The 10,583-nt window shown below is 39.8% G+C and overlaps 2 protein-coding genes across 2 annotated transcripts; one reads left to right on the top strand and one right to left on the bottom strand.

Moving 5' to 3' along the window:
• The first annotated feature begins 444 nt into the window (after positions 1-444).
• LOC125204429 (protein HOTHEAD) lies at positions 445-5,924 on the top strand. Its single transcript, XM_048103094.1, has 6 exons — positions 445-638; positions 1,627-2,011; positions 4,097-4,407; positions 4,471-4,856; positions 5,050-5,618; positions 5,688-5,924. Exons 1-6 carry the CDS (start codon positions 563-565, stop codon positions 5,740-5,742), a joined length of 1,782 nt encoding a protein of 593 aa, XP_047959051.1. The 5' UTR covers positions 445-562; the 3' UTR covers positions 5,743-5,924.
• Positions 5,925-6,004: 80 nt separating this feature from the next.
• LOC125206954 (receptor-like serine/threonine-protein kinase ALE2) lies at positions 6,005-8,839 on the bottom strand. Its single transcript, XM_048106167.1, has 8 exons — positions 8,791-8,839; positions 8,634-8,711; positions 8,447-8,557; positions 7,992-8,363; positions 7,618-7,917; positions 7,143-7,538; positions 6,814-7,057; positions 6,005-6,726 (listed from the first exon to the last, which is right to left on the bottom strand). Exons 1-8 carry the CDS (start codon positions 8,837-8,839, stop codon positions 6,111-6,113), a joined length of 2,166 nt encoding a protein of 721 aa, XP_047962124.1. The 3' UTR covers positions 6,005-6,110.
• Positions 8,840-10,583: the final 1,744 nt, after the last annotated feature.

A 10,583-nucleotide genomic window follows, 5' to 3' on the forward strand; every position in this document is an offset into this window, starting at 1 on the left:
TTAACTATATTTAGTTGACATACAAATGTAATCATGTTTAGATAGTTGTTAACATAAAAAAAAAAGCAAAAATGTAACTTTTTTTTAACCTTATTAATTATATAATAAATGTGTATATTCAACTAATTGCACGATTCCAAAAAGTATGGAAAAGGGTAAATTGAAAAGAATGTTGTAATTATAATCTAAATTTTTTAAACGAGACATTTATTTAAAAACAAGAAAAAAATCTAAATATGACACAGACTTAAAAATAAATGAAGCAACTTATTTTATTTGTTTTATAAAACTACATTAGTTGTCTATATACCATATATAGTTAAACTTTGATTAAATATCCATACCACAAATTGAATAGAAAATTGTAGAATTAAAAGGAATGACTTTTTAAATCAACACAATTGGCCTAGAAAATTCCATTTTCACAAGGAGAGGAAGGCCAACCAGTGGTAGCCACATCGATCAAGGGATTTTAAGGGGTGTATTGTGGAATATGAATTGAATTATTTGTTTTTGGAAGGAAATTAGTGTGTGTTGTGGGTGTTTTTTTTTTTATATTACTATGGCTTTGGTTGGTTGTGCAGTTGTTTACTGGTGTTCACTTGTTTGGATCACTACTCAGCTCTCTCTCTCCCAAGGTTTTTTCTTTCTCTTCTCCCTTCTCTTGTCTTGCACAAACACACACACTGGCACTTCCATTGTGTGTGATTTTCTTGATTTGGAGGTGGGGTTTCTTTGGTATTGTTCTTGTGTGGAATTTTAGCTTATAGGAATACAATGTTTTTTTGTGTGTTTTTTAATAGCTAAATTAGCTCATACTCTTCACACACACAAAGGTTTCTTTCTCTTCTCTTTTACAAACACTTCCATTGTGTGTTGTTTTCTTGATTTTAAGGTGGGATTTCTTTGAAATTGCCCTTGTTTGGGATTTTTAGTTTATGCATGTTTGAATCTTCAGAAAAGTTAACATTTTTAAAAATTCATTGGTTTTATTGTGTGTTTTTGCATCAACTAAATTAGCACATACACACACACTGTCACTTCCATTGTGTGTGATTTTCTTGATTTGGAGGTGGGATTTCTTTGCTAGTACTATTATCCTTGTTTGGGATTTTAGTAGAAAATCAAACATTTTTAGGAATACAATGGTTATATTTTTAGATGTGTTTTTATTGTGTTTGCATCAGCTAAATTACCTCATCTTCTTCACTCCTCTCTCACACACAACACAAACATAGAAAAAGAGCAAGAATTTAGGAAGTAGAATCAAATTTGAATTCATTCATTCTAATAAAAAAGATTGAATCTTTTTCACACACATCAACAAGAAGTCTGTTTTTCCCCAAACAAAATCCAAAACCAAGAAAAAGGGAGGAAAAAAACAAAATCAGTTAACATATTCCCCCAAAAAATTAACTTTATTGCATTTCCCAACACCCTTTCCCTCAATCAACCCCTTCCCCCAATTTGCCCTAATTTCCCCCAATTTCCCCTAAATTTGCCCTAATTTCCCCCAATTTCCCCTAAATTTGCCCTAATTTACCCAAATTTCCCCCAAATTTGCCCTAATTTCCCCCAATTTCCATTTCCCCCAATTTCTTCTCATCACAAATTCTGCAATTGCAGGTGCTCAATATGAACATCCAGCGCAATACCGGTACCCCTTCATCAGGCCAGCCAGCTCGTTCTCATCGGTGCCGTCCTCCGCCGCGTGGGTGAACCCCGCCGCCGCGTACGACTACATCATAGTGGGCGGCGGCACGGCGGGGTGCCCCCTCGCCGCGACGCTGGCGCGGAATTACTCCGTCCTGCTGCTGGAGAGAGGGGGGACGCCGTTCGCGAACTCGAATGTGTCGTTTATGCAGAATTTCCACATCACTCTGGCCGATATATCGGAGAAATCGGCGTCGCAGATGTTCATCTCCACCGATGGCGTGTTCAATGCCAGGGCTAGGGTTTTGGGCGGTGGGACCTGCATCAATGCTGGATTTTACACCCGGGCAAGCGCAAGGTACAACTCCCTTCTTCCCCAAAATCTTCGTTTTTGGTAGTATTGATTTATTTTGTTTTTTTCTTGTTTTTTTTTCGCTTTTCTTAATAGTGTAGGACAATAATATGACTTTATTTAAGTGGGACTTTAGAGGTTCTAGTTAATGAAGTGTTAATATATGGTATTATTATTATTATGAAAGAGAGCAAGCAACAATCATAGAAATTTCTCGAATATTTGAGAGACTATTCGAGGAGGTAGACTTCAGTCTATTATGAAGTTCGGTCAAGTTCTAGTTTGTTCCGTACATTTTAAATTTTGAATGACAAATCACAAATTATCAGAAATTTCTTAATTTTTTGGGGAATTGCGGTGGATATTGACATAAACTTGTATTAAAGTGAGGATTTAAACGGCTAAATATTGTCATTTTGAGTCTAAGAAACTAAAAAATATTAGTACTACTATGTTTTAATTTTTTGGGTAATTGCGATGAATGTTGACATAAACTTGCATTAAAGTGAAGATTTAAACGGCTAAACGTTGTCATTGTAGTCTAAGAAACTAAAAAATAAAATAAAATAAAATAGTTATAGAACAATTGAGAAATTTTAGATTTTTTAATTTGTCATTTAAATTTTGAAAGATACATGACAAATTAAAATGACATATTTTTGTGATTTTATAGACAATTAACCCTAATCTAAAATAGTTTTTTAGGTCAAAATTGTACAATAATTGCTTGTATAAGTGGATGAAAACTAGCTTTGGTTTAAGTGGCATACCTACACACGTAGTGTGTGTATTTGCTTAATGACATTTCTATAGTTAGTGGTGATCAATTCAAATTAATGAAAAAAGGATGGAAAATAGTATAGTATATAAAAGTAGTAAGAAAGAGAGTGGAAAATACAAGTAGTATATAAAAGTAATGGAGTATGAAAAAGAGTGGAAAATACTAGTGATAGTATAAAAGTAGTAGGTCAATTTCTAGTAAAGCATCTACTAATTATCAATCAACCCATACCTAGGCTAATAAATGCCTACATTAATGGTGATTATTTCTTTTAAAGTGGAAAGCAAAATACCCAAAAATGGATGGTCCGAGTCTATTTTTAATCAATTTTAATGAAAACGAGAGATAAGAAAAAAACAATCAATTTAAACCACTAAATTTTGTGGCCTAATTTGCTCCATGTGAGGAGTTAATGTCGCACCCACCCACTCCACACACATTGAGAGAGTGTTAGGTTTGTGTCATTACTCAAAACCTACTTAGGATTTGATGCATTTATTATCGATCAACTCTATTTGATCATATTATGGCTACTTAGTACTATTAAATTTATTATTTATCATATCACTATTAAATTATGAACATGTCCTAATCGTGGTTGACCATATGTGGGGCTATTTAATCGGTCGATTCGGTTAATAACTAAACTGATTTGATGGTTATTTGCTTTAAAATGGCCCAAAATAAAAATCGGACTAGTACTGATTTGAAATTGGTTAGTCTACTAATCGACCGGTTTTAATGACCATTATTTTCTAGTTTTTTTTTTTTTATAAATAAAATGTAATATTTCAACTTTGTATAGTCTTGTTATGCAAATATGTCAAACGAAAAGAATTTATGACAATGAAATACTCCCCACAAATACTTGGAGTGAAACATTTAATAAATAAATATATGCAAGTGTGTGTTTTTGTTGTTTTTTCAATAAATTCTTGTGTTTTTTCCAATTACTTTTTTTTTAAACTTAGGTAGAGGCTGTCACATGGGCTAAAAAAAGATTAAAAAAAGTAGATAAATAACACATTTATAGGTAGGAAGTTAACCACTAAAGAAGGCTGAAGATTAATCACATTTATAGCAACTTATCTACCACGAACTATAATCAATGAAATAACTTTTTTTTTTCTTTTTTCTTTTAGTTGTTACCTATAATAAAAAAAATGTTCTTTCTTTTTCTTATATTGTGAAATGTAATCCAAACTTAGTTAATAGTTATAGCAAATATTTAGACCATGTAAACTAAGTTCATGTTAAAGAATTTCAATTCTTGACTCATTTTGATGGTTTTAACCATTGATGTGGTGCAGTGAGATTGAGAAAGCAGGGTGGGATGCTGAGCTTGTGAATGAGTCCTACCCTTGGGTCGAGAACCAGATCGTCCATCGGCCCGATTTCGGTCCGTGGCAGCGAGCCATAAGAGACAGCCTATTAGAAGTTGGGGTGGCACCTTTCAATGGCTTCACCTATGACCATTTGTATGGCACCAAGGTCGGTGGAACCATCTTCGACCGCTTCGGCCGCCGCCACACGGCTGCTGAGCTTCTCGCCTCTGCCAATCCCGATAACCTCCGCGTCCTGGTCCGTGCAACGGTCCAGAGGATCGAGTTCGACACAACGGGTAAATTTGATATATTCTTAAATGAATTGATCATGTTGCAAATCTAACACTTTTGAGTGGCAGGGAAAAGGCCTAAGGCAGTTGGAGTGATCTTCAAGGACGAGAACGGGAAGACGCATAGGGCGGTGCTGTCGAAGAGGGCGAGGAGCGAGGTCATCGTGTCCTCGGGTGCGATCGGGAGCCCTCACTTGCTGCTATTGAGCGGGATTGGGCCGAAGGCTGATCTCGAGAAGTTCAACATCCCGGTGGTGCTTGACAACGGGTTCGTGGGGAAGAACATGTCGGACAACCCGATGAACACGATCTTCGTCCCGAGCAAGACGCCCGTGAAGCAGTCCCTCATCCAAACCGTCGGAATCACCAAGGTCGGAGTCTACATTGAAGCTAGCAGTGGCTTTGGACAGAACAAAAGTAGCATCCATTGTGACCATGGCCTTGCTTCTGCTGAGGTTAGTCCCTTTTTCGCTATTTAGGTAAACGAAATTGTTCGCCTTCTGTCCATGACTAAATGTTAGTGGAACGTGAGTTCTACTTTTATATATTAGTTTTATGATAAAACATAAGTGAAATGAGTTAGCGAAAAATTGCACTGTTTCCAATTTGTGGATTCATTAAGGTTCCTCTGTTTGCTGTACAAAACAGATAGGGCAGCTCTCCACCATCCCCCCGAAGCAGCGGACGCACGCAGCGATCCACGGCTTCAAGAACCGGAAGCGGAACCTCCCGGTGGAAGCCTTCCAAGGAGGCTTCATCCTGGAGAAGATCGCCCGGCCGCTCTCCCAAGGCGAGGTGAAGCTCTCCAACACCAACATCGACGAGAACCCCTCCATCACCTTCAACTACTTCAGCCACCCGGACGACCTAGCCCGGTGCGTGGAGGGCATCCGCATAGTCGAAAAGCTCCTCAAGTCGAAGCCCTTCTCCAACTACACGCAGCTCGACGACGACGTGGTGGAGAAGCTCCTCAACATGAGCGTCGAGGCCAACGTCAACCTCATTCCCCGGCACACCAACGACACCAAGTCGCTCGAGCAGTTCTGCAAGGACACGGTCATCACTATATGGCACTACCACGGGGGCTGCCACGTGGGGAAGGTGGTGGGCCCCGACTACAGGGTCCTCGGCGTTGACAGGCTCCGGGTGGTGGATGGCTCGACCTTTTTTGACTCCCCGGGGACTAATCCTCAGGCAACGGTCATGATGTTGGGACGGTAAGTTCGCCTACGCCCCTCTCGTGCTAGTTAACGCGTTGTGGTCTAATAAACTTTGGGCGAATGCAGGTACGTCGGGGTGAAGATTTTGCGAGAGAGGCTAGGGGAAGCAGCCCGGGTGTAAGGATGTGGAGGATTTGTAATTCTTTTAATCTTGATTGTTTTTGGTAGGGTTAAGAGGTAGCTGATGATGTGTGAAGAATGTTTGTGGAGTTTGCAGTCTCTGTGTTGTATTGACAGTATCAACTCTCTTGATGCTGCTTTTGTGTTATGTCTTTATGGATCATCCGCCACGTCTTTTCTTCACTTCTCTTATGTCAGTTCGAAACTCGTGGGCTGGCCTGAATGGTTATGACCAGTAATCGAACTTTTTTCGTAAACGTTACTTGAAATCAAAAAAATTGGTTATCGATTAATCAATAACCAATTTTATTCGATTCGATTATCGGTTAACTGATAACTGTTTGACTGATTAAACATTAACATCATAAACTATGGTTGCAATGAATACTCATGCTCACTCATGCTCCCTCTTGACACTCTCCTCAGCCTCTCCCAAAATCTCCTCTTCCTTTCCATCTTCAAAGGAGCAGAGTTAAACACCCTCCTAAACGACTCCGATTCCCGGCCTCGAACAGCAGCCGATGCGCTCGACAAATCCACACCCGACAGCTCCACCTTCGCCCCAACGTTCAACTCACATTGGTCATCCGCCTCAATGGAGAGGTCATCTCGGCTGGCACTTCTGGACATGACCTCCTTCGTTTCATCGAGCTCGTTGCACACGAGCTTCAGAGCCTGGACAACTTCCCCCATGAAGGGGCGATGGGAGACCTCAGGCTGGACACACATTGATGCTATGGCTGCAACTCTGGCCACACTGTCCAACCTCACAGCTGGTTTTAGAGATGGATCGATGATCGTTTCAAGGCCTTCGCTCGTTGCAAGGAGAGGCCGGGCCCAAGCCACTAGATTCTCCTGGCCTGAGGGCTGTGACAAATCGACAGGCTTTCTCCCGGTTAGGAGCTCGAGGAGAACCACGCCATAGCTGTAGACGTCGCTCTTGACTAGGAGATGGCCCGTCATCGCGTATTCCGGAGCTAAGTATCTGCAGCAAGGAGGTGTGAGTTTATCAGGCAGTTCTTGCTGTGAAAATAGATGGATTTGAGTGTTTTTTCAGAGGAAAAATTCTTACCCAAAAGTTCCCATCACATGAGTTGAAACATGCTTGTTTGCTTCATCCATGGCTGATCTAGCCAAGCCAAAATCAGAGACTTTGGCTGTGTAGTCATGCTCAAGCAAGATGTTACTTGACTTGAAGTCGCGGTGTATGACACGTGGGCTCGAGTCCTCGTGCAAATAGGCCAGACCCCTGGCTGCACCGAGGGCGATTTTCATCCTAGCTGCCCAATCAAGAGGAGCAATCTCCTTATCTACCCCTGCACAAAACAAGAACACCATGTTTCTTGGCAAAACTTATGCAACCTTTTGAGTATTTAATTGCAACGTTGAATCGGGACTGACCATGTAAATGAGACTCGAGGCTCCCGTTGGGGACGAGCTCGTAGACTAGGCATCTAGAGTGCTCATCAGGGCATATGCCTATCAGCTTCACCAAGTTCCTGTGGTGGAGCCTGCCTAGCATCTCGACTTCTGCAAGAAACTCGCGGCTGCCTTGCTTGTCGTCTCTCTTGAGAACTTTCACAGCCACTTTCCTCCCATCGTCAAGAGTGCCACCGTATACGAGCCCAAAGCCTCCTTCCCCTACAATCCTTGAACCATCAAAGTTATCTGTGGCCCTCTCCAAATCCTCAATGCTAAAGACTTTAGAGGCCCCTGTGTATGCAATGAGGCTCGAGCTCAACGACACTGAGGCTGAGCTCGGCCTGCTCCTCAACGTCAGCATTCGCCCGCCACCACCTGCCAATCCATATCCATATCCATGACAATCAAAGAACAAAAAAGTATGTGATCATTTCATCATTATCTGAAGCCAAACCTGACTGCTGCTTTCCATCCTGTGAAATTAGCCCTTGCTGATGACTTTGTCCGCGTTGGAAAATGCCGTTGCGCCATTTTGATAGAATCAGTAACATAAATCCCATACACACTACAAAAGCTGTGACAGATGATAGAACAATTACAATGATCATGTTTTTGCCTGACTTGTTTTTCCTCCCCTTCGGCACGTCTACTCCCAGAGGCTTTATCGGGCCGGTGCCATCCCCTCCGCGAGGATAAGGCTGCACGTCGACTGTAGCAGAGGTAGACGGCCATGCTGGTGGAGATGGAGGTAGGCCTGCACAAAATTTCACCTCACAAATATGCATCAGAACAGAAAAAATGATCAGTGTTTTTAACCATTTATGTTACCTGGATAGTGAACATAGAGCACATCATAAGCACCAAAAGTGGAAGTGTTGATGGAGAGCTCTTTGCTCCAGAACTTTTTGTAAATCGAGAAGGCGGTAGCAGATGTGAATGCCTCGGATAGAGGTACTAAATTGATGAGTACAGTGGTTTTCTGTAGCTCTGGATCCGCTGCGTCTGCTCCCATTATACGAACTTGAGATTGATTCAACGCGACAGCCTCAGCAATTTGCTCACCAAGCTCGGACACCATTGGGAAAAATGCATACAGAGAGATGCTGAATTGGAGCCTGACTTGAATAGGCCAAACACAGGCACACGTTGCTCCGGGTGGAGTGAATGTCAGCGGTTCAGTGCACGTGACAGATACACATCCTACAAGATCGATAACAAGTATACATCTTGTTTTCTTGTTTTTTCGAGAAAGAGAAGATTTGAGCAAGAAAAACAGGTACTACCTTTATTGGGAGGAGGAGGTGGGAGTGCCATGCTTGGTAATGGTGGTAGAGATTTCACGTTGCTCACTGCAGGGGAGCTCGTTGGAGAAACATTAGGCGAATGGGAAGGCCCTTGTAGACGAAGGCGAAGGTTTAGTATAAATAGGAACCACTTTCAGATTGAAAGATGTGTGATGTGGAAACTGACCTTTTAAATGATTGTGTGGAAATGCAGGCAAAGGAAGAGGCCCTTTCCGACTCCACCTTACCGGAGATGCAGTCGGGCCTGCACAAAAACAACGAGCGATCATCAAAACCTAAAGAATCAAAGACAAGACAGGCACATGGATCAGCCAGGCTCTAACCTTGGTGAGGTGCAAGAGAAATGTGTACAGCTAAAACAAAAGAGCCCATTTACCTGTAGATTCTTGAAACAAGAAAGTGCAGAGAATCACAAAGCTCAACTGCAGCAGCAGCTCCATATCTCCCAAGAAGAAGAAAAAAATACAGACTTCCCAAGTCAAGAATCATCAATCATTCACTTCCCATTTCAATAAAAATTCAATCTTTACAAAAAAAAGCAGAATATATTTGCATTGGCCTCAGTCCCACATATAGTATCACTGATGCAGACAAAACATAGGGGAAAAAAATCAAACTTTATTTCTGTTTCAGTGTGTTTTTCTTATTTTTGGGAGTTTTTAACTCTGCAAGAGCTAGAAAATTTACAGAGCTTGAGTGCTGGCAGTGAAGTAGCATTACTTTTCTTGAAATTGGTAACAAAAAAAATAAACTGATCAAGAAAAGGGGAAAGAACTGTAGATTCTTTCATAAATCACTTTTGCAAAAGGGATTAAAGGCTGATGGTGGGGATCAAAGAGAAGCTGCATAAACCAAGAAGATTAAAAGGAAAAAAAATGATTCTTGCAGGAAAAAAAATGATTCTTGCAGGAAAAAACATAAATAAAATAAAAAAATAATGTGTTGGTTGAGGCTTTGAAGTCTTTGCTGTTTGAATAAATGGAGAAATTGGCCTAAATACTTTTGGATTTAAGCTGCAAAATTCAACATTCCATTAAATTAGTTACAGACCACTAGCATGACAACAGTGCCTCCTGTTTTTGTCAAAGAATGCTGCAATTTTTCAACCTAATTTAATAAAACAATCTCCCTTCTACTGAGGTGGAATTCAATAAAGTAATCAAACCTAATTTAGTGATTATGACTACTTAAATGCTAATGATTTAGTTTGATATGGTTGTGAAGCAGACATAGTGAAGACTGAAAGTTCATTCAATTTAGTGGCAAAATTTGAATTAACTAATTTGCTCAAGTAGAATGTAATTCAAATTATGGTCATTCATACTCAAAATGTCATTTTGTGTTTTTATCTTAGTGATTAGTAAAAGAAAAGGATAATTTTTAAAAATATCTGAAATGACTTTCAAATATATTAAAATATTGGTTCAATTCATCAACCAAACTTTTGAAAGGGCCATACATGCACATGTTTCTGTTACCTGTGTTTGAAAGGATCAACTTTCTTTTATTTTTATTTAATTAGTGACATTAATTTCTTGTGGGATTGTGAGAGTGTCCAATGACCCCACCTGTTATATAATCTACGATCCCGAAACCTGAAAAATCAGATATCGGATATCCAATTACCCGATATTTCGGATTTGGATATCGGGTATCCAATATCCGATATCCATTTTGACACACCTATATGTAAGTATTAATTTCTCATTTGATTCATTTATTTAGATTCTAATAATGGTAAAAATAATTAGTAGTACTTAAAAAATAATGATAAACATTTTGTAGGGAGTAATTAATTTTTCATTTTATATAAAAATAAGAAAAGTAGAATAAAATATGGTTACATGGGGTTTGGGGTGTCGGTGAACGTCATCACTTTATTCTCAAGATTGTAAATTCTTATTTTGGACATTTGTCACACATTGAGTAGATTTAGTAAAATATCAACTACATTTAGTAAGCACCCCCAAATTAAAAAATTTGTACTTGGAGGAGAAAAATAAAAAAATACAAAACCACCCCCAAATTCCCAGATTTTATGCAGAAGGAGAAATCCTCCCAAAAATTAAACCATGAATTTCCAGAAAGCAATGATCTTCAGAAGATTTTTGTCAAA

Source organism: Salvia hispanica, chromosome 2, assembly GCF_023119035.1.
Source record: "Salvia hispanica cultivar TCC Black 2014 chromosome 2, UniMelb_Shisp_WGS_1.0, whole genome shotgun sequence".
Taxonomy (NCBI): domain Eukaryota; kingdom Viridiplantae; phylum Streptophyta; class Magnoliopsida; order Lamiales; family Lamiaceae; genus Salvia; species Salvia hispanica.

What these genes read in the sequence shown, in the direction of transcription:
- LOC125204429 (XM_048103094.1), top strand. Translation starts at nt 563, where the DNA reads ATGGCTTTGGTTGGTTGTGCAGTTGTTTACTGGTGTTCACTTGTTTGG. An exon ending in TCAGCTCTCTCTCTCCCAAG is followed by an intron (nt 639 to 1,626) that starts GTTTTTTCTTTC and finishes CTGCAATTGCAG; the next exon opens with GTGCTCAATATGAACATCCA. An exon ending in GATCGAGTTCGACACAACGG is followed by an intron (nt 4,408 to 4,470) that starts GTAAATTTGATA and finishes TTTGAGTGGCAG; the next exon opens with GGAAAAGGCCTAAGGCAGTT.
- LOC125206954 (XM_048106167.1), bottom strand. Translation starts at nt 8,839, where the DNA reads ATGGGCTCTTTTGTTTTAGCTGTACACATTTCTCTTGCACCTCACCAA. An exon ending in TCCACACAATCATTTAAAAG is followed by an intron (nt 8,558 to 8,633) that starts GTCAGTTTCCAC and finishes TTCGTCTACAAG; the next exon opens with GGCCTTCCCATTCGCCTAAT. An exon ending in GCTCTATGTTCACTATCCAG is followed by an intron (nt 7,918 to 7,991) that starts GTAACATAAATG and finishes AATTTTGTGCAG; the next exon opens with GCCTACCTCCATCTCCACCA.